The following is a 23,580-nucleotide window of genomic DNA, read 5'->3' as shown; positions in this document are numbered from 1 at the left end:
CGTTTTCTGAATGTTGAGCTTTAAGCCAACTTTTTCACTCTCCACTTTGACTTTCATCAAGAGGCTTTTTAGTTCCTCTTCACTTTCTGCCATAAGGGTGGTGTCATCTGCATATCTGAGGTTATTGATATTTCTCCCAGCAATCTTGATTCCAGCTTGTGCGTCTTCCACCCCAGCGTTTCTCTTGATGTACTCTGCATATAAGCTAAATAAGCAGGGTGACAATATACAGCCTTGACGTACTCCTTTTCCTACTTGGAATCAGTCCGTTGTTCCATCCTAGATTATATCTAAAGTGACTATAAAGCCTAGTTTGCCTGGGAGAGTCACAGTTTGTACCTGCTGCCCTGAGTTCAGTTCAGTTGCTCAGTCATGTCCAACTCTTTGTGACCCCATAAACCACAGCATGCCAGGCCTCCCTGTCCATCACCAACTCCTGGAGTCCACGTAAACCCATGTCCATTGAGTCGGTGATGCCATCAAGCCATCTCATCCTCTGTCGTCCCCTTATCCTCCTGCCCTCAATCCTTCCCAGCATCAGTCTTTTCAAATGAGTCAGTTCTTCCCATCAGGTGGCCAAAGTATTGGAGTTTCAGCTTCAGCATCAGTCCTTCCAATGAATAGTCAGGACTGATTTCCTTTAGAATGGACTGGTTGGATCTCCTTGCTGTCCAAGGGACTCTCAAGAGTCTTCTCCAACACCACAGTTCAAAGGCATCAATTCTGTGGCACTCAGCTCTCTTTATAGTCCAACTCTCACATCCATACATGACTACTGGAAAAACCGTAGCCTTGACTAGAAGGACCTTTGTTGACAAAGTAATGTCTCTGCTTTTTAATATGCTATCTAGGTTGGTCATAACTTTCCTTCCAAGGAGTAAGCGTCTTTTAATTTCATGGCTGCAGTCACCATCTGCAGTGATTCTGGAGCCCAAAAAAATAAAACAGTTTCCACTGTTTCCCCATCTATTTGCCATGAAGTGATGGGACCGGATGCCATGATCTTAGTTTTCTGAATGTTGAGCTTTAAGCCAACTTTTTCACTCTCATCTTTCACTTTCATCAAGAGAGTCTTTAGTTCTTCTTCACTTTCTACCATAAGGGTGGTGTCATCTGCATATCTGAGGTTATTGATATTTCTCCCAGCAGTCTTGATTCCAGATTGTGCTTCCTCCAGCCCAGCGTTTCTCTTGATGTACTCTGCATGTAAGTTAAATAAGCAGGGTGACAATATGCAACCTTGACATACTCCTTTTCCTATTTGGAACCAGTCTGTTGTTCCATGTCCAGTTCTAATTTTTGCTTCCTGACCTGCATACAGATTTCTCAAGAGGCAAATCAGGTGGTCTGGTATTCCCATCTCTTTCAGTATTTTCCACAGTTTATTGTGATCCACACAGTCAAAAGCTTTGGCATAGTCAATAAAGTAGAAATTGATGTTTTTCTGGAACTCTCCTGCTTTTTCGATGATCCAGTGGGTGTTGGCAATTTGATCTCTGGTTCCTCTGCCTTTTCTAAATCCAGCTTGAACATCTGGAAGTTCACGGTTCACATATTGCTGAAGTCTAGGTTGGAGAATTTTGAGCATTACTTTACTAGCATGTGAGATGAGTGCAATTGTGCGGCAGTTTGAGCATTCTTTGACATTGCTTTTCTTTAGGATTGGAATGAGAACTGACCTTTTCCAGTCCTGTGGCCACTGCTGAGTTTTCCAAAGTTGCTGACATATTGAGTGCAGCACTTTCCCAGCGTCATATTTTAGGATTTGAAACAGCTTGACTGGAATTCCATCATCTCCACTAGCTTTGTTCGTAGATGCCCTGAAGCCTGTGTTTAAATGTACCTCTTTTCCCTTTCAAAGTTGTCCGGTTAGGATAATAGGTATATGGTTACTTTGCTTCTGGAAAGAATGCAGTGGCACAGAAAATGGAGAATAAACCCAAGAGAATGGTTTGAATCCCTCTCTAGTAGTGTTGTTATTATTGTTCAGTCACTACATCTTGTCTACTCTACGATCCTGTGGACTTCAGCACACCAGGCTTCCCTGTCTTTCACCATCTCCTGGAGTTTGCTCAAACTCATATCCATTGAGTCTGTGGTGCCATCCAACCATCTCATTCTCTATCGTCCCCTTCTCCTCTTGCCTTCAATCTTTCTCAGCATCAGGGTCTTTTCCAGTGAGTTGGCTCTTTGCATCTGGTGGCCAAAGTATTGGAGCTTCAGCTTCAGCATCAGTCCTTCCAATGAATGTTCAGGGTTGATTTCCTTTAGGATTGACTGATTTGACCTCCTTGCAGTCCAAGGGACTCTCAAGAGTCTTCTCCAGCATCACAGTTCGAAAACCCCCCCTTGATACATCCTATTTTCCTCATTTGTCAACTTCAGAATAGTACATTTGCTTGCCCTTCCTCCTAGTCATTTTGAGGGGCGATATTTCTTGGATGTGAATACACTTTGTAGAGAGAACACAAATTAGGGATTGTTCCTGTCCTTAAACCCAACATCAGTTTATGCTTTGAATGGACTCTGTCTTGGAAGAAAATTAGCTTCAGAATCTAGATGGTGTCAGCTCTTTCTTGTCTTCCTGGAGAATGGATAGACCTGGTAGCCTGCATCTGCCAGGGAGGTAACTAGTTTCAGGATTTACATTTCCCCTTAACTCCATCAGAGAAGAGAACATGACCCTTAAAAGTAAAACCATAAGCCCTTCCTTTGCCTTCATATGCATTAATGTGAAAATTCTCCAATAAAGATTCAACTTACCCTATTATATAGGAATAGAACTCTTTTAAAAGTTTGAAAAGACATCATAACTCATGAGAAGTGAGTGTGCCTCAGCTTGAGTGTGTCCCCCTATGGATGGATACATGGATATAGTGAGTGTTCCCGGGGGAGCAGTCACTTACAAGATGAGAATGGGGTGAGTGCCACAAGCAGAAGTACTTTTTTGCATAATAATGTAGAATTTTATTTTTTCAAAGTGAAAATGCTTTTTTCTTATTATAAAACTGATACATTTTAAAAACCACCAACCATTTTAGGAAATAAAAATAAATATTTCCATGTAAAACTTTCCATCTTTTTCCCATGTGTATGTGTTTATATATGTGTTATACATGTGTACCTCTTTGCATATATTTTATATTTAAAAAAATAAAAATGGAATCCTATTGTAGGCATTGTCTTGAAATCTTTTTTTTCTGTCTGCAATTATTGTGGACATATTTCAGTAAGTATAGATCTACATCATCATTTTTATAGCTTCCTAGAAATTCCTGCTGGACTTCCGTCTATGGGGTCGCACAGAGTCGGACACAACTGAAGCGACTTAGCAGCAGCAGCAGCAGAAATTCCACTGAATAGATGTGCCAATAGTTTATGTGACCAGTGCCTGATTGCCTGTTATCTAGGTTTCTTTAGGGACACAGTATCTACCCGCTCTGCTATAGTTATTTAAAATCAATTTAAGATATCTTCACACACATACACATGCACATCACTTCAAAATTTCACTAGGAGACAACTCATAAGCCTGTTAGATTAGCATCTTTGATTTAGGTGGGAAGACTCCTGAGAGTTGAAGTGTAGTCCAGGAGGAGCTGTAAATTACAGGGCAAAGGGCATATCAGAGTGGAGATCAAAATACTGCACTGTTGTTACAAACTGCCTGAAGTAGAGTCAGTTACTCTAGGGAATACTTCTCATACACTGGAGCCCAGAGCTGGTCATTCCCGAAGCTATATTACTGCTGGGAGCCTCTGTCATTTAATAGCCCTTGAAGCCCAGTGATCAGACTATTCCTTTCAAAGGAGAAACACTCATGTTCACATGTGGGTGAACAAATCCAGTAACACCTCAGTGTCATGAGCCTTGCCGCTGGGCAAGACTTCTGGGAGCCCCACCAGGAACTCTAGCACATAAGAATACCTCACCCCATGAGTCATCCATGGGGCACCCCTCAGGCTTTCATGGAGCAACACTTTACACTCCGTTTACACAAGCAAGCTGGATGGTCTGATTTCCAGGTTTGGCAAATTAGAACTCTGTGAGTAGGACTGTGGAGGCAGGCCCTGACTGAGTATGAGTGACACCAGATGCAGGAGGAAAGTAAAAGCCAGGGACTTCCCTGGTGGTCCAGTGGATTAAGAATCCACCTGCCAGTGCAGGGGACTCGGGTTCCATTTGTAGTCGGGGAACTAAGATTCCCATATGTCGTGGCAACGAGAGAAACCCACATGCCAGCACTAGAGAAGCCCCCTAACACCACAACTAGAGAAAAGCCCTTGCACCACAATGAAGACCCAGTGCAGCCAAAAAGAAAGTAAAAGGCTGCAAGTGGGGACGCTGAAGCCCTTTTTGTGTAGGACAGAAGGCCTGTGTACTTTCTCTGTTTGTATGCCACAGGTACCTCTTGTGATGGTGGGGGTGATCACTTTAGCCATCCCTGACCAACATTTGAAACCATGGCATAGAAGAGAAGAGAAAATATTCAAGTGGTTTTTACTTAGTAAAGATAAATCTTACAACCTTTGAAGTTTTTGTGCATACCAGGTTGTTGCCATGTAAAATTCATTTCTTGAGATGGATCAGGGTCAAAAAGTCTGAAAGATATGGTAGGCCCTGATATCACCATTTTGTAGCAAAGTATAGAAATGAATGCCCTTAACAGTGACCTTGAGTTATATAAAAAAAAAGATCAAATAATGTTCAAAGTATATACCATTTAAGAGAACAGAGTACAAGAGAATGAAGACCTTTGGAAAGATTCCTATTACAAAGTAGCTACAATTTTTTGAAGATTTAGTATTTTTAATCTTAAGTGGAAAGCCTTTCTACCTTCTCTCTAACTTGAACCATAATATAACTTTAAAAAATACCAAATTTGACTTGGTGGGGGGTGGGGAAGAAACCTAAAAAAACAATAATGAAATATTGTACTTTTAAAAAAATTAATTAATGGAAACAAAATTAATTGAACACCAAATTTCATACATACTTAACAAAAAGATATTCACCTTCAGGTATATCTCATAAGGTATTCATCTATCTGTGGTTCACATTAAGTGGAACTTCATTCATTTAAAACCTGTATTAAAAGGCATAGCAAGACTTCCATACTCTGGCAGGACATTGGCTTCCAAAGATAAGCGAGACTCTGAACAAGTCCTCAAGGAACGTGAAGTCTAGTAGTCCAGACTGCAGTCAACCCACATTGGCTGACCTTCAGTATAAAGTCGTTTTTCAAATTATGGTGTAGTGTCAGCCAAGGCTGGTTGAAACTGACTATCTTCTGAAGAATCTAGGGTCTGTGGTCCCGTATGTGCAAACCTGTCTCTGCAGCTCTGGTCATGAGTTCACATTACCAAGGGTTATGCCAAAAGCCAGGTCCAGGTACGACCAGGCAGGCTGGCCCAGTCCCTGTGAACCCAGGTAACAGGGCAAAAGGGAAGAGTGTCCAGCTGAGCCTCAGGTCCTGACCTGGAAGTCTGCAGGGCAGCATCAGGGAGTAAAGTCAGGCCTGCATCCAACAGCAGCCGCAAGTTACTGCTGTGTAACTTTGCTTCTCTGTTTCTCCTGAGAGCTCAGGCCTCTGTCTTTTCTTGACTGCTCTCCACATATGCAGCTTCATAGGTGGTGCTAGTCGTCAAGAACTTGCCTGCCAGTGCAGGAGATATAAGGGATGTGCATTAGATCCCTGGGTCAGGAAGATCCCCTGGAGAAGGGCATGGGAACCCACTCCAGTATTCTTGCCTGGAGAATCCCCATGGACAGAGAAACCTGGTAGGCTATACAGTCCACAGGGTCACAAAGAGTTGGACACGACTAAAGCAACTTAGCAACCTAGCCACATATGCAGGCCGTATTTTTAAGACCTTACTTGGTCCTGCGCAGGTTCCTTCTGTGCGTATGTACTCTGATGCAGTGCCCTCAGTGGAGGGGTCTGAAAGCCCAGAGCGTGGGCAGCAGACCTCAGCTTTGTCTCCTTCACCACTGTCCTGCTCCAAACTGGATGTACTGTCCTTACCAGCCCTCCCCAAATCACCATATCTGCAAGCAGAGCACTGTTTGTCTGGTCTATGATAGAACTGCCTTTGTTAAGCACACCAGTAACAGCCACAACAAACTAATGCTAATAATTCTGCATCCCTCTATTAGCCTACTTTTGCTAATTTTACTGATTTAGTGGCCATGCCCCTCAGATTTTCAGGAGTTCTACTTTTTAATAGCCTATCCTGTCTTCCCAATGCTTGTCAAACCCTGTGTCCTACTTTTTGGTTTAAAAAAAAAATGGTCTCTGTGCTCAGAGGAGTCACAAGGTTCATGGAAATATTCTCCTCACTTTGTGTCATGTAAGCCAGTGAATTTTCCTGCTGAGACTGTTCTGATTTACCCAGGCCCCATATAATTTTCAGGCAGCATGGATGCAAATGTCCTGTGGTTACCAAAACAACCTCAAATAAACTGGTGGGAGGTGCCACCTGTGCATCGCATCTAGCCGTAGAGCTTCTCCCACCAACAGCAGCACGCGGATTTGATGAGGGTTCACAATGTTGACTGCCTTAGTGATATTCAACATGAAGTCCACCATAGCACCCAGCTTCCCTGCTGGTTGCATTTTCAGAGAGAAAGAAGGGGGAGAGGTAGATTCACAAAGTGGCAGTAAAATGTTCTAGGACTTTCTAATCATCCCTCCTGACCTCTCCCCCTCTGCAGTCAATTTTCAGCATCTCTGTTCATGGCCCTGAATGCTTAAATTCATCCCCATTCACTCCTACAAACCCTGTGGCAAACTCATTACTGTAACTTCTCAAATAAAATGGCCCAAACCTACAATGAACCCACTCACATGTATCACAGGATAGTAATGTCACCCCCTATCAAGCTGGGAGTGTGTCCACTTGGCACGGACAAGGGATATGACAGTGGGATCCTTCATTTGGTCCTTTATTTCCATCAGCCTCTGTAACAAAATAACGCAGCAAAAGCGTAACCTTGATACACATGTTGGAGAAGAGATTCAGGCAGATCCCTTCTGCATGCGAGACAGCACACCTTGGAGATGCAGGCGGCATCATGTACAGCTTGGCAGGCCTGCTGGGGCATCCGCTCTGGCGGCTGCTTAGACTGGGATTAGGTAAGGAGCCAGGGGTTAGCAACTGGGTGTGCTAATGAAATCAAAGGAGGACGGGGTGCAGACTGGGTGGAGGTGGTGGCTTTGCATTGAAATAGTAGCTCTGGAATGCAGACTTCCAGAGCTCTCCCCACAGTGTGGAGAGGAAGCCTCCCTGTTAGAGAGTTGCAATCTAAGAACTGAGAAACCGTGAGGATGGGAGTTTGAGAAAATCAGGAAAGATGATGTGCTTTTTTAATAAGACAGCTTTACTGGCCTTTTCAGTTCTATCATTCTGTGTTCTGGAACGTGGTAGAGGCAAGCAAGGAGGACTGGGTTAGCAGTTAGGAGACCTGATGTTGTTGGTGATTTGCAGTGTGGCCTTGGACATGATTTGTAGCCTCTCCAGAAATCTCAGTTTACTTGTCTGTGAAAATGAAAATAATTGCAGATAATAAAGTACCATACCAGCACAGCCACGGTTCATGGGGCTGAGACCGAGCTTTCTCTGAGCCTCCGTTTTCCTCCTTGTTAAATGGGGATAATCATACTGGCCCTGTAATTGTAGTGAGTGATGAAGAGGACAAGTAAACCTTGGAGTTCTGAGTGAGAGGCCAATCTCACAATTCTGGGGTCGCTTTAAGAAGTCAGTTGTCAATCCGGGGCCGGATGCTGTAGTGAGCCTCATGTTGCCCCACCAGACCCTTCTCTCCAGGGAGCCCCTTCCCTCCTCTCCTCCCCTCCCCTCCCCCAACCTCTTCCTCCCCTTGGCCTTCCTTTGTCTGGGAGGCTCCAAGCTGCCTATGCTGTTGTCTAGATCCATCAGGCAACTGCTGTGTTTCAGATCCTGGTGAAATACGTCTGTGTAGTTTTAAGAAAATGTGGGTTCCTTTGGGAGGAAGGGGTTAGCCGTTACGTGGGTGTGCATACCCTCCACCACTGCACTGGAGATCCCTGGAACCAGAGGAACGACATTTACTCTCCAGAATCAACATGAACCTGGCCTGTGGTTAAAATAGTTTTTATAAACAACCTGTTTCTACCTACTCATTAGTTTTCACTAAACCTCTGGAGTGGGAAAGGGGCAACATTTTATTCTTCAATTCAGAGGCAGATGAGAGAGAGAAGAAGAAGAAGAAGAAGAAGGTGGAGCAGAGGTTAGATTTGAATCCATTCAGCAATTGCAAAATTCTCATTCTTACATTTGCATCCCAATAACCTTGGAATTCACTTTTCTCAAATCCTCAGATAATTCTAAAATTTGATCTGGTCAATTGTGTTGGTGTAAAAATGAGATAGGGCTTAATGCATTCTGGGAAAGAAATGAAAAACTTTGTTAAATATGTGATTTAAGCATTCCTTTTTATTTTATCTTGCCAAATGAAAATACTTTATCCACTGTCACCTGTAAGAGAATCTAGATCCCAGACTGGATGAGGGAGGAAGGTTGGCCCCAGCAACCCTGACCTCAAAGAGAAAAGGGAAGCCTTTCTCGGGACCAGGTGAGAAGCAGCCTGGGGATGCAGTCCCTCCATTCACTTCTTACGTGCTCAGTCCCTTGCTTCCTCTGTGGCTCGGCGGCCTTGCTGCACGAAGCAGGGAACTTGGAAGTCCCATTCCGTGTCTCAAGACTTCCGCTCAGCACACCCCTTTTTTCTCCTTCGGGATTTGCCAACGTCCAAATTCCAGTGCTTGTAATCGTCACCCCAGATGTGTACCAGGGCCTCAGTATTTGCAGAATCTCTATGTCAAGCTTTAAGTTAAAGATGCTTCAAGGAAGCACCCAGTTCCTTCTGCTAATAACCGCAGTTTGTCATGTGACACCTGCCCCTCCTCCCCATTCTCTCTGAAAACCCCCCACCCACCCCACCTTTGAACTGTCCTTTATCTGCCAAACATCTCCATTTCCTTCAAGGTGGTAATCTTCTGCTTTTGTTATTTAAGTTCGGTTGTCTTCTTAATTGTTACCCGATTGGTCTGGGGCTTGCATAAACAGTTAACGAAAACACGGCGCACGAGGCAGCCGTTTCGCTTTCTGGGCTTGTTGTTCTTGGCACTGGGTCAGTTCTATGAACTTCTGGTGTCCAACTGGTAGGACCTGAAACTCTGTGTTTAACAAGTGCCTGTAGTCAAAACAGTTGGCGTGTGCAAGCTCGGATAGCTGGTACTGACTGCAGCTGGCCAGCCGTTGGGTCCTGGGCCGTGCGGAACACTGGACCCCCAACCACAGTGCTCTGTTTGGGGGCCAGGCTTTTGTTATTTAGTTTGAGAGGAGGAGGTCTTCTTCTTTTTTTTTTTCTTTTTCTTTTCTGTGATGACATCTGCTAATATGGATCGCTTCAGGTTCCAAAAGTACAACGTGTTTACAGTCGTCGTAGAATCAGATTAAGTTGGCAGCCCGAGTCTCGCTGTAAGTGGTTTTAGTTTACATTTCTTCTTCTAGCAGGATGTTTTGCATAAATTTTGCTGATCCTGGGTTATTTATAGACTTTTTTGGAAAAAAAAAAGAAAAAATGGGGATGCCTGAGAGTTTTCTGTTCTAACTGTGGAAAGTGAAATCCGTTTCTGCAGCTAGAGAAACGGCCGGGCGGGCGTGCGCAGCAGAAGGTTATTTTAGCTCTTGAAAATTAATTTCTCCGAGAGGTCACTTGATAACATTCCGGAGCGTCCTCTCCAGCTGCCGACATCAGATTCCCTGATAATTGTCTTAGGATGTGTTGTTTTCTTTTGGTTGGTCACAAATGGAGTAAAATGAAAGTAATGATGCCATTTCCTCTGGGACGCTCTGGGAGAGTGGATGCAGTGATTGGGTATTGTTTCAAACGTCCGAAATAGGTTCCTGGTGGTTGTTTTGTCCAACCCTGGGGAGCAGTGCAGCCGGCCCAGAGCAGGCGGTGGGACTGGGGGAGGAGCTGAGGAAGTCAGGGGCTGGAAAGTGAGTTTCCAGTTTGTCCTCACTGAAATGACAGTAATACTCCGGGGTTTATAGTACTAAAATAATAATAATAATATTGAACGGCAAGACGGCATGTCAGCTACTGCATGATCTATTTGATTTTCTGGCCCCAGTGGTGGCGTCTTTGGGGACCACGTGCGTGTTTGAATGAGAACTAAAGCCAAACATGTTCGAAATCACTAGGCAGCATTAGCACTCTATGAAGGGGCTTCCCATAATATTTACTAGAGCAGTTGGCTAAAAATTGCTCTGCTTTGCCCACCGTGTGGCTGTGTAATTAAATCAGCCCCTGAGAGCGTGCCTTGAGCACCTCCCATCTTGGTGTGTGTGCTCCCAGAATTTGCATGGGTAAGTAGCATGTTCATCAGCGTAGTAAGTGTGAAGTCCCCGTCTAATGGTCCAGGAGAACGTGGCAAATGAGACACTTCATTGTGCCTCTGGTTAAATATTTTAAACCAAACAAATTGAAAGGGAGGGAGAAAACATCACCTGGGCCTTGTGAAAGGCCTTCTGTAGGAAGTCTGTCCTGATCCAAGTACACGGGTCCCTCTCAGACAGGTCCAAATCTCCCACTGCTCCCCACCCCCAGCATCACCAACTTACACGTGAAATGAAAATGGACGGTTGAAATGGAAATTTCCAAGGTAGTAACTGTGACATAGGCCGAAACGTGACGTGATTCTCACTGCCCAGTGCTGCCATCAGTGGATTTCTTTTTCTCCTCCATGTCTCTCTCATCTGTGTGAAGAGCTGACTCGTTGGAAAAGACCCCAATGCTGGGAAAGATTGAAGGCAAAAGGAGAAGCGGGCAGTGGAGGATGAGATGGTTAGATAGCATCGCTAACTCAATGGACATAAATCCAAGCAAACTGTGGAGAGAGTGGAGATCAGGAAAGCCTGGAGTGCTGCGGTCCATGGGGTCACAACGAGTCAGACGTGACTTAAGAGACTGAATAACAACAACAGTAATATACAAGCAAGGTTGTTTGTATTGTGTGTTGTTTTTTGGTCTCCTCTAACCTGGCAGAGAATGAGGATGAGGTTTGCTTTTCGTCTTCTACGGTTTAGAGCATGCCCTGTACTTTCTCATAATAGTCCCACTGAGCTGGAGAGGGACAGGTCAGGCCCTTTGGTCCCAGTATAAAGATGTGGTCTTAGCCTGGACGGTGAAGCTGGGGAGCCAGAGCTCCAGCCCGCACATATCTTTCTTTCATCCGCCTTCTCATTCATTGCCCCATCCAAACTGGGTGAACTGGCTGCAACGCAGAGATTAAGAAACTTTTTGTTCTGATTTGATTCCAGTCTGCCTTTATGGATGGGACCCTGTTATACTCCCGATTTCTTCGTCCTGTCTGTCAGGCTGGGGTGGGATTGGAGACCCACCTTTGAAGGCCTTAGGTTGGAGGTGTCTCAGATTGTGTGCTTCTCAGCCTACAGTGATTATGGGTGCCCCCTCCCTACTGTATAGATAATCTCATAGCCTGAGCGAATGAAGAACCTTGAAGGGAACCCACAGGCGTTTGTGTTGGAGAGGTTGGCAGTGAATACTGAGAAGTTTCCCAGCCATCCTCCTCGCCCTTTGGCTTTTGCATATGAATTGGCCAAACCCTCACATCCCACCAACCTTGGGAAAAGGAAGATGCTTTACAGCAGTTCAGCTGTTCTGTGCTGGAGGACCTGCCTCCTGGCAGCCTGAGTGCATCTGTAGGTTTTTCGTTGGCCTAACTGGCAGCTTTCTGCCAGTGGGAATGGTATCTTGGAGAGATTTATAGTAGTAATAATCATAATATGCTTCTTTTATGTTTGCATAGCCTGACTCAACTTTTAAACCTCTTTTACATGCCTCGTCTCATTGACTCCTCCCTATAGCCTTGAAGGGCAGATATTTTTAACCTCAGAACACAGAGGTTCTGGAAGGAGGGAGCCAGTATTCAGACTCCAGCTTTTGGACGCCAGTGCTCCTTGTATTGGTTTCAGCTGCCTAATGTGTATAGTTGGTTGCCACCAACCAACTATATAGGTTGCCAAAAAGGAGGGCAGTCTGGGAATTGGAAAACCAGGTTTTCTCCTTTTATTGTATTTCTTGTCAGTTATAAAGGCATATTTGATTACTCACTGTGTGAAGCTCTGATAAGAGTTTTATACTTAGTCTTTCAACTGCTGATAGCAGGAGGGCTGTTTTTAGCCCCATTTGTTAGTCATCTGTGGGATCTGTACCAATGAAGATGAAGATGTGTGGACCAGGTGACATACCTGCCCTGAATGGCAGGTGGATCAGCAGAGTCACACCTCTAGAGTGCTGTCCACAGGTTGCTGTCACCCCAACGGATATATTATGTTGCGCACTTGGCCCCGTCCTCCTCTTCCATGTTATAAATGAGGATTTAGAAGAAGAATAGTCTTAGTGGCAGGATTATCCAATTTTTCAAGATAGGAGAGATTTAGGAGGAAGAACAATTACATTAATGAGTCAGAGTCCAGAAAGATCTCCAGAGGTCAGAGCAGCGGACTGACTCCAACAAGATGACATTTTTAAAGGACACCTGTGGATAAGCAGCTTGGCAGTGAAGAGTGTGAAATAAGACTTAAGGGTGATGTGGCTGTTAGAAATAAAAAATATAGCTTGAGTGCCTGGTGGACTTAACAGGAGAACAATATCCACAACAGACAGATGGGAGCTGCCCACCTATAATGGTCTCCCTTCTGAGTGTCACAGTTTAGGAAGGCCGTGGGAGCCAAAGAGCACCCAGAGATCAGGAGAAGAGTGAAAATGACCTTTTGAGAGGAATGATTTTAGAAGATGTCTGAGAGTATTTAGCCTGGAGAAGGATATTTCAGGGAACAAAGCATTTGGCAAAGTGTCCATGGAAGGGAAACTGGACCAGTTCAGGGTGACCTCCATGGGGCAGAAATGGAATTAACATTCAGGCAGAAGGGAGACTGTCCAGTGGTGGTGCTGCTTGGCCTGGGAGAGCCCAGGGCCTGTGCTGGAGAAGCCAGGCTGGGCAGCCCCATGGCTGCCACTCCAAGGAGGTGATGCCAGCCCTGGAAGGGGCCAGCAGAGGTAGCAGAGAATGTTTACCTGTGGGGTTTCTTCTTGCTCTGGAGGTTAGGGGTGGGGGAGTCTGTGACTATGTCCCAATGTCAAAGTCTAAGACCCGAGTCCCTTTGGTGGAAATGATGGCTGTATCAGGGATGAGGGGGCTGGCAGAGGGGAGCTGTGCCTCAGCCTTCCACCTGTAAATAGAAGGGCAGCCATCGTGCCTGGTAGGGGAAGAGGGGACTGGGTATTGCTTAAGACAAATCAACACTTCTTTGTGGACCTGAATTGTCTGTCTTGAAGTGAGTACCTATCTGCTATCCTACTGGCCCCCTTAGTTATCTTAAGTTAAAAATTACTTCCTTTAAGTGATTCCAAGAAGAGTTTTAAAGGTAACTCTCAGTGATTCTGAAACTGGTTGTTCTGTGTGTGGATTGTCTTGGCCCTTACTTTCAGCAGAGCTTTGGGTTTTTTGGTTTTGAGGTGAAATCCATATAACATGAACTAACCAATTTAAAGTGAACAGTTTGGTGGCATTGAGTACATGTACAGTGTTGTGCAACCACCACTTCTATCTGGTTCCAAATGTTTCATCACTCCAGAATAAAACCGCATACCCATTCAGCAGTTATTCTACTCCCTAGCCCCCTGCCTCAGTCCCTGGCAACCTCCAGTCTGCTTTCTGTCTCTGTGGATTTGCCTATTCCAGACATTTTCTATAAATAGCATGTATATCATACATGACCTCTGTACCTGGCTTCTTTCATTTGCATAGGGTTTTCTGGGTTCATTCATATGGTAGCATGTATCAGTACTTCATTTCTTTTTATGGTTGAATAACAGTGAGAGACTTTATTTTGGGGGGCTCCAGAATCACTGCAGATGATGACTGCAGCCATGAAAGATGCTTGCTCCTTGGAAGAAAAGTTATGACCAATCTAGACAGAATATTGAAAAGCAGAGATATTACTCTGCCAATAAAGGTCCGTCTAATCAAAACTATGGTTTTTCCAGTAGTTGTGTATGGATGTGAGAGTTGGACTATAAAGAAAGCTGAGCACTGAAGAATTGATGCTTTTGAACTGTGGTGTTGGAAAAGACTCTTGAGAGTCCCTTGGACACCAAGGAGATCCAACCAGTCCATCCTAAAGGAAATCAGTCCTGAATGTTCATTGGAAGGACTGATGCTGAAGCTGAAACTCCAATACTTTGGCCACCTGATGGGAAGAACTGACTCATTTGAAAAGACTCTGATGCTGGGAAGGATTGAGGGCAGGAGGATAAGGGGACGACAGAGGATGAGATGGCTTGATGGCATCACTGACTCAATAGACATGAGTCTGAATAAGCTCCAGGAGTTGGTGATGGACAGGGAAGCCTGGTGTGCTGCAGTCCATGGGGTCGTAAAGAGTCGGACACGACTGAGCAACTGAACTGAACTGATTATGTATATACCGCAATTTATTTATTCATCCATTGATGGACATTTGGGTTGCTTGAGCCATTCGGCTCTTGCTAATAGTGCTGCGATGAGCCTTCATATACAGGAATTTGTTTGAGTACCTGGTTTCATTTCTTCTGGGTCTGTACTCTAGGAGAAGAATTCCTGAATCGTATGGTGATTCCATGTTCAACTTTTCGAGGAACCACCACACTGTTTTCCATAGAGGCTGTACCATTTCACATTCCCACAGATGGTGCCCAGAGGTTCCAATTTCTCCACATCCTCACCAAGCCTTGTTATTTTCCATTTGGGGGTTTTTTGGTTGTTGTTTTTATATACATAGTCGTTCTAGTATGTGTGAAGTGGTATCTCATTGTGGTTTTGATTTGAATTTCCCTGATGACTAATGATGTTGATCGTCTTTTCATGTCATTATTGACCGTCTGTGTTATCTTCTTTGGAAAAATGTGTGTTCAGATCCCTTGCCCATTTTTAAATTTGGCTGAGCCTGCTTGTTTTTATATATATATATATATGTAATATACATATAACATTTTATTTTTTATTTTTGGCTGTGCCAGGCCTTTGTTGCTGGGAGGGCTTTTCTCTAGTTGCAGCAAGCAAGGGCTACTCGCTAGTCGTGGCGCATGGGCTTCCCGCTGCAGTGGCTTCTCTCGTTGCTGAATATGGGCTTTAGAGCATGGGCTCAATAGTTGTGGCACACGGGCTTAGTCGCTTCTCAGCATGTGGGACCTTCCCAGATCAGGGATCAAACCCGTGTCTCTTGCATTGGCAGGCAGATTCTTTCCCACTGAACCAGCAGGGAAGCCCAGCCTGCCTGTTTGTATGTTTAGAATTAAGGTTCTAAACTTGCTGCTCCTCAGGTGCCAGAGTTGTATATATGTTTCATCTTTTTTGGCCCCCCCACTTGGCATGCAGGATCTTAGTTCCCCAACCAGGGATTAAACCTGCACCGCCTGCAGTGGAAGGACAGTCTTAACTGCTGGATTGCCAGGGAAGTCCCCATCTTTTTCTTTTTTAAAAGCATATTTGTTCATTTATTTGGCTGTGCCAGATCTTAGTTGCCGCACGTGGGATCGTCGACCTTGTTTGCAGTAGGCAGGTTCTTTTAGTTTTGACATGTGGAATATTTAGTTGGCGCGTGTGAACTCTTAGCTGGGGCATGTGGGGTCTAGTTCTCTTACCAGGGATCAAACCCAGGCTCCCTACCTTGGGAGTTTGGAGTCTTACCAACTGAACTACCAGGGAAGTCCCCATCTTATCTGTTTCCTGAAAAGCTAGGCCACCTACTTATTACCTGGTACCTGAAATGAGCAGAGAGAACAGGCTGAAAGAGGCAGGGGAAGTACACCAGAAGGAGCAGAGGGTTCTGGGAGAGAGCAGCCCCAAGGAAGCTGTGACATCTCTGTCCTCCAGGTCTTCCTGGAGCTCTCAGCAGACTGTAGGAAAGTTACTCACAGATGTTTCTGGAAGGACTCAGACTCCCAGGCCATGGGGCCTACCCTTTCATCTGCGTTTCTTCTGGGTATTGCAACATCCAGCAGGCCTCCTCTTGACAGTCCCCTGAGTGGGGGGAGTGTGCCTGTGAGCCCTTGACCCACTGGCCTAGGGTCTGGAGGACAAGGCTCACAGGGTTACTCTTGGGAGCAGCCTGTCTCCAGCCCCCTCCAGTGGGGCTAGGTTAGGTGGGTGGTCAGGCCACACTCCCTGATTCCCACTGGCTCCATTCCAAAGAAATGGATTATAGAAGCCAGTCCCGCCTCCTCAAGCAGCACAGCCCTCTCCAGCCAGAAGCAGGTTTTCCTATATTCTGGGAAGAAACTCTGAAAGAGGAGAAAAGGAAGCCTAAAGTTAGAGACTCAAAATCATGTTCTCCTACAATAATTCTCCTTAGGAGACTCTCTTTCTCTGGCTTTGGTTATATGGTCAAGCTGCTGGAGACAGTCCCAACCTGAGGTGGCCTTGCAAAGGCCAAGTCAGCACTGCCCAGCTTACGTGCCTGAGATGATGCTGTCTTCCCACAGTCTGAAATTCTCCAGTGGAGGCATACCTCTGCGTCTTGGAAAGCCTTTGTGTCTTAAAGGTTTGTTTTTACTACTTGTTAAAAGGGGTATACTCTTGTGCCAGGGTTAACTTAAGATTAATAGGCAAGTTTTACAAGGAAATGTTGCAAGCAACACAGGAGAGATCCTAGTAGAAGATAAAAATACCTAAAACACACTATACTGCTCTTTTTCTTTTTTAATGGAGGTAAAATTCACATAACAAAATTAATCACCCTAAAGCCCTGAATTGTGGTTGAGTGGCACTCAGTCTGTTCAGTGTTCTGCATCCATCACCTCTATCTGACTTCAAAGTGTTTTTACCACCCCCAAAGGAGACCCTGTACCCCTTAAGCAATCACTCCTCGCTCTCTCCTTCCCCAGCCCCTGGCAATCACTAATCTGCTTTCTGTCTCTATGGATTTACCTATGCTGGGTATTTTGTATCAGTGGAATCATATAGCACGTGACATTTGGGGATCCATTGTCTTTTTTAGACATCCCCTTCCCCTGTCCCCCAAATCTACTGTCTCCTGCCAAGATCAAGGAATAAACTTTCTAAATATAAAGAATGAATAAAAACTCTCCACTTGAATTCACAGTAAAAATGTCCAAAACTGTTTCTGGACAAAAATACAGAAGTATTTTTCGATCTTTATAATGACGTCTCTCCAAAACATAGTGCTGGATATTGCAGTGGACTCTGCCCGTGAGGACAGACAGGCCCTGAGGGAAAGGAGAGCGGAAAGGCCTGAGGTTCCTGCAGGCGCGGCGACCAGGCCAGGCCAGGGGCCCAGGCAACCTGCAGGGGCCATCGTGCAATGGAGCTGCAGGAGGGACCCGGCCCTTCCCACCCGTGGCTGCTCCGGTGGCTGCTCCGATCCTCCTCTGAGGACGCTGCCTCCTCCGACCACACCTCCTGTGTGTGCTGCTCAGGCAAACCCAAGTTCATCTGCCAAATTCAGGATACAACCCTGGCCATTCCGGGCTTTTCTTTCTGCCTTTCCCTAATCGCATCTGGGCGTGCTCTCTTAAAGGGGAAGTCGTGCGTTCTGACTGGCCGGGGCCCTCAGCCAGGAGCCAGCAAACGGCTCCCACAGTCGTGCTGCCCAGCGTGTCAGTGGCTCAGCCTCCTTACCCAAATGGCGAGGCTGTCTCCCCTGGATGTGTAAGTGTGAGCGCAGGGCACACTTGCTACACAGGATGGCCGGGGGCTGGGCCCAGGTCACAGCGGGCGGAGCATGCTGTCAGCCTGCGATCCATTTAGCAAGTCTGAGGTTGAGCTTAGACGGTGCTCCTGGGCTGTGGGCTGGCACTGGGACAGGGCTGAGGCATGGAGTGGGGTGATGAGCTGCCTGAGAAAGAGGTCAGGAGTAGGAGGCTGGGTTGGGGACCAGTCTATTTTGGACAGGCCTTCTGGAGGCGCCAGCCTCGAGGCCTGAAGAGGAATAGAGTGGAAACTTTTCTAGCACGCCTCTCCTAGCCCCGGGAAGCAGTGACACTGAACCTTAGCAGTCCATCACCCCCACTTCTCTGCATGTATGTGCAGCTCCAACCACACTTGATGCATTTATCTACTTGCCACTGATTTTTATTGGTAAAACACCACTTATTTTTATATGCAAGCAGTGTTAAGAAATGTTTCGGGTCTCTTTCGCTGCACTTTAAAAATTGCTGGAAACTGGCAACCTGTGTTTTTCCTTCTTTGCTATTCGTGCACGGTCCTGAGTCCAGTGTGTGTGCACAGCAGGCCCTGAGTCCATGTTGGTGGCTGGCTCCCTGGCGGACTGGTCGGTGCCCGAGCATGATTGGCAACACACCTGGCCTGGTTTCTAGCGGGTCTGGTTTCCCGTGTGCCCAGGAAAACCAAGGGAGGGCTCACGTCCCCTCATGCATAGCCAGGGACTAACTCAGTGCCACAAGCAAGTGGCTAATGATAGTGAAATAGACCCTTGTTGTATTTTAGACTCCTTTCTATTCTACCCTTGGGTTTTGTTTGTATGGTGATGATGTTTGATCTTAAATCATATAAAAAAAAAAAGTATTTTCACTGAAATAATTCAGACCTTCTGCTCCTTAAAAAAAAAAAAAAAGGAGCAGAGGGAAACAGAAAAGGGCTGGAGGGGGGAAAAACAAGTGGTGTCTCTGTGCGCGTACATTGACAGGGCAAAGCCACACCCTGCTTCAAGACAACTTCCTGTTTGCCACTGCCAACTGCCACTCCAAGGAGAACAGAAATGGTTCCGTTATTAGTGGCTGCTGCAGGACCACGACAGCCCGTGGGTGAGTGGTTCTGAGTGACGCCGTGAGCTTAGCAGTGAGTTGGGACTTTGCACCTTCTGTTGTAGAAGACTGTGGCCTGCACTCCTGAAATTGAAGGTCGGTACAGATAGGAATCAAGCCGCCCTGGCCTCTCCTTACTCAGCCCGTGTTTTTAAACAGTGTGATCCCAGAGCATTCTTATAAGCGGAATAGTTTTAATTCAGGGGGCAAGGAGAAGGTGGAGAGCTGCCCACCTAGGAAACCTACTTCTTGTCTGGTTTTTTTTTTAAGTCTACATTTTCAGGTATTAGAGGATTTGTATGAAGTGCCTACTGTGAGTTGTCACCAGGGCAACCACCTTCCATGTATTATCAATCCTTACAGGCTCATTTCTTCAACAGCAAACGAAGTGCGTGTCTATCGGGGCCAGTCCCTGGGCTGAATGCCAGGGACGAGAGAGGGCACGGGACACCTGCCCTTGATGCGCCCAGTGACGGGACTCCTGTACCAGTAGACCAGCAATTACAGCATGGGGCGTGTGCTGCGGTGGGGCCCTCACGGTGCTACAGGGGCACCTGCCCCCTGTAACCGTATGACGTGGGCATTATTGTCCCCATTGTATAGGTAGGGAGACTGGGGCTCAGGGGGTTAAGTTCTTTGCCCGAGTCACAGCTAATGAGTGACAGAGCTGGGATTTGAGCCCAGATCTTTCTGATTCCAAAGACAGCAGTGTTTGGTCCACATTTCCAATGACTCCCGAAGCTGGTGCAGAACAAGAGAATCACCTTGGAATCTTTTTGAAAATACAGGTTTGGGGGCCCTGGCCTTGCTCTCCCAAGAAGAGGAGGTCTGGGTGGCACTGAGCGGTCTCAGGTGGATAGTGGCCTAGGCGCTTTCCCAGCCTCTCACCTTGGGATCCTCCAGCCCTACTTGAGGCGTGGACCACGCATGCCTGAGATCAGGGCCAGGGCTTTCAGTGTGCTTAGCCAAGGCACCTGGGTAAGGCCACTGACATTGCCTCAAGACAGTCTTGGGAAGATTCAGCCCAGCTTTTGAGTAATTTTAGACATTGGGAATCCCCCTGTCCTTGTGTCTTCCCACCAGAGATACCCCAGCTTTGCCCAGTGTCCGGCTGCCTGCCGCTCCTATCTCCTTGGTGCCCCTGGGGCAGGGATGATGTCAGTTGTGCCATCTTCAGGGAGAATCCAACAGCTTATCACAAAGCTGGAAGCCACTAGTTGTCACCTGGGCTGTGGTGGCATTGTTACACTCATGTGACTTGCGCAGTGGGTATGTTGGTGGTTGGGGCAGAGATCACCCTGATGGAGGAGTTGATACCATACCGGTGGGACTTCTTGTCAACCGCTCCACTACTGTATTGGCTCTGGACGCATGGGAGCAGCTGGGTCAGTAAAAGGTGAGGATGACAGCTCTGTCCCCAGGGGCAGACTGGCTATACACTGGCCTCAAGTTCTTCAGCCCACCTCCCATGGGAACCCTGTTCTGTACTCTCCGGATGACCAGGTGGTGGTCAACCTGGATCTGGAGATCGTCTCCTCTTCCTGAGGGACCCCTTGGGCCATGGCAGTGTCTCTCTTATCACTACTGTTGTGTTTCAGTGTGAAAGAGATGCTAGAAAAAAAAAAAACGAGTGAATGAATGAGTGAACAAATGAGGTGTGACTTTAACATATGCTTTTCGGTCTTTCCTCCTGTTGAATTTGCACCTGTTTTCTCCCCTTTTGGCCTCTCTGGTTAAGAATGTATTAGTGTTTGTTGCTGTGTATTTTTCTTTTTTCTTGTGTGGATTTAAAAACAACCTTAACAAAACCAGAGCCATCCTATATCTTCCCTTTTTTCCTCATCTATCTATGTTATGTATCCATATATATAGTAACAGATATATGGATACATATCTGTTCATATTGCACTGCTTCCCTGGTAGTTCAACTGGTAAAGAACCCGCCTGCAATGCAGGAGACCCCGGTTCTATTCCTGGGTCAGGAAGATTCGCTGGAGAAGGGATAGGCTACCCACTCCAGTATTCTTGGGCTTCACTGGTGGCTCAGCTGGTAATGAATCCACCTGCAATGCGGGAGACCTGAGTTTGATCCCTAGGTTGGGAAGATCCCCTGGAGAAAGGAAAGGCTACCCACTCCAGTATTCTGGTCTGGAGAATTCCATGGACTGTATGGCCCATGGGGTCTCAAAGAGTCGAACTCAACTGAGAGACTTTCACTTTCACTTTTCATCTGTTTATATATATATATAATATTTCATGTTTTTATAAAGTAATGTTTAGTGTTTATAGATATTGGTGATATTTTTTATTTTCTTGTGAATTTGGGTAGTACTGTCTCACACACACATTTCCTTAGGTTGAGATAACCATCATACCTGTCATTTTCAGTTATTTTATCATAGATCCAGTTGATTGTGGTATTTTTTTTTTTTTTTTTTACTATTCTAAATAGTGCTGCTAAGACTGTCTTTGAACTTTTCTTGGGGGAGGATATTTCCTTGAGGTCTATTTTCCAGACTAAAATTACCAGGTTAACAGATCAAATGCTGTCTGTGAATGCTTTTTAACTGCTGTCGTCAACACGAGGTTGCTCTTGAGAGAACTGTCGTCCCTTGAAAGTACCCCCAGCGGTGTGTACATGTGTTTGTTTCCCACTGGTCTACATTGCTGGGGGTGGTGGGGGGGAGGGTTTCTTTTTCAGCTTGGCTAAGTGTCTAGTGAGCGCATCCTTGGTGGCTGATGGAAATACTTCAGGGCCCTGGAAAGTCCCTGGGACTCCCCAAATCCTACCCAGCAGTGCTTGATGCCAGAAATGCACACCTGAGGATACATAAGTAAGAGAAGAGAGGCGAAAGGGGGACGCTACTGAGAGGGAGGAGTAAATAGCATCCCAAGTTATTTCTGACTTCAGTGTTGTATGCCAGGCCAGCTCTGAAAATGGGAGCTGCTTTGTCAAGAATCTTCCGAGAGGTTGGATCGCTTAAGTGCGGAGAAAAGAGGGCATCCCAGAGATACAAAAGGCATTGGTTCTGGGGCTAGGCAGGCCTGGGCTCTCCTTCCAACTGCCAAGGTCAATGTGACCTTGGTCTTGTTTCATAATCTCATTAAGCTTTAATTTCCCAACTGTAATGAGGAGGCTAACAGTATCCACTTTGAGGGGTTGTTGGGTAGATTATACGTGAACTGGTGGGTGTAAAAGCAGCCTGACACATAGTAGGCACCCAGAAATGCTGCTCCTCTTCCTAAGTGAATGAATGGGCACAGGGGAACCAGATGGCCGAGAAACAAACGCAGCCCTTTGGGGGGATTTGAGAGTTGGGCTGACATGAGCAGTGTAGGCACTGGCCCACACAATGCCTTTTGTCAGAGTGCCCCAAGTGATGCGCATTGCCTGGCTGGGTAGCAGGTGAAGAGAGGTAAAGAAGATCTAGTCTAAGCTAACTGGTGACGGGCACCCCCGCCTGAAGGAACACCTCGCAGCCACTCAGGCCCTGACAGCTTTTTAAAAAGCCCGCCCCTGCCTCCCCTCCCCCAACCTGAGAATGGACGGGGGTCCAGGCAGCTCACAAGCACTCCCGGCACAGCTGCTTGGCATGGTTCTGTCTGCTGCTCTCTGCCTGCCTCGTCACTTGACTTTCCTGTGTCTTCATTTCCTCCCCGCTGAGGAAGGCTGATTCAATATCCCCCTTCTAACCACCCCAGCAGACTGTATTTAATGCCCTGCCACAACTGTGGCAAATGAGACCACAAGCTCACATGCTAACACCCTGCTCTCCACTTCCGGGTCTTCATAGACTTCCAACATAGAATTCGACGGGTTTCCCAAATGCAGCCTGCCTCAGTGTCCACAGCTGTAAACTGGGGGAATACCTGCCCCACCGCCTCACCGAGTGGCCACAGGATACAGCTAGGTGGTTCCTGCATGATTCCCCAGGCTGAAGTCTGGGCTCTGCCCCTCACAGTCCAGCTTCAGTTTACTTTTGGAAGTTTAGACGTGTCCTTTATGGAAAGCATCCTGACTCCAACTACTAAAGCAGATAGAATCCCTTGATAAAATAGAACCCAGCTAATGATTTGCCAAACACTTGCTCTCAGACATGGGGGCCAAGAGGTACTCAGCACTGTCCAAGGAGCAAGCCAGGAGCTGGCCTCAACCCAAGGGAGCTTACACAGGCGTATAGGGCCACAAATGACTGTGGTGTGTGTGCACACTCTGTTGAGGGGGTGGGGTGGAATTGATCCCTTAAACACCATATTGGAAAGTTCCCAATGAGTTCTTTCTAAAACCGATACAGGGAACCACATTGGGTGTTGGCAGCTGGCTTGGCCATTCATGAGGCATCTGTGCTAAGGTTTTAAATGCAGGACATTGATGCTCTGAGTATAAAAATATCTCAGTGAATAAGCCTAAGGGGAGGGGAGGGTTTAGAATTTTTACTGAGGTAGAATTGCCTGAGAACCTGGTAGACTTTTCCCAGTGGAGAGTACAGGCAGAGAATTGTGGAGACACCAGGATTCCCCACATAGCGTCTGCCAGCCCCCTGCTCATCTGGCCTCTGGGATGGCACCCTGGATGGTGGCACCTAACCATACACAGTGAGGCAGGTGGTCTTGGTGACAGAGGCAGGGCTCCGAATTTCCTGTGATGGAAATACAAAACACTAAAAGGATTTGGTTTTTTAT

General features: G+C 46.4%; 1 protein-coding gene across 16 annotated transcripts in view; it reads left to right on the top strand.

The window, feature by feature from the left end:
- Positions 1-23,580, top strand: part of ATXN7L1 (ataxin 7 like 1) — a 264,853-nt gene that overhangs the window by 178,691 nt on the left and 62,582 nt on the right. The window contains exon 1 of one of the 16 annotated variants that reach the window (XM_024990753.2): positions 9,239-9,521. Coding sequence is in view for 1 of the 3 variants with exons in the window: in XM_005205355.5 (XP_005205412.2) it covers positions 18,852-18,897 (46 nt within the window). In the remaining 2 variants the exon portion in view is untranslated. 16 annotated transcript variants of the gene reach the window in all.

Source organism: Bos taurus, chromosome 4, assembly GCF_002263795.3.
Source record: "Bos taurus isolate L1 Dominette 01449 registration number 42190680 breed Hereford chromosome 4, ARS-UCD2.0, whole genome shotgun sequence".
Taxonomy (NCBI): Eukaryota; Metazoa; Chordata; class Mammalia; order Artiodactyla; family Bovidae; genus Bos; species Bos taurus.
Note: the sequence above shows the minus strand (reverse complement) of the source record. Positions and strands in the feature narration are given on the sequence as shown.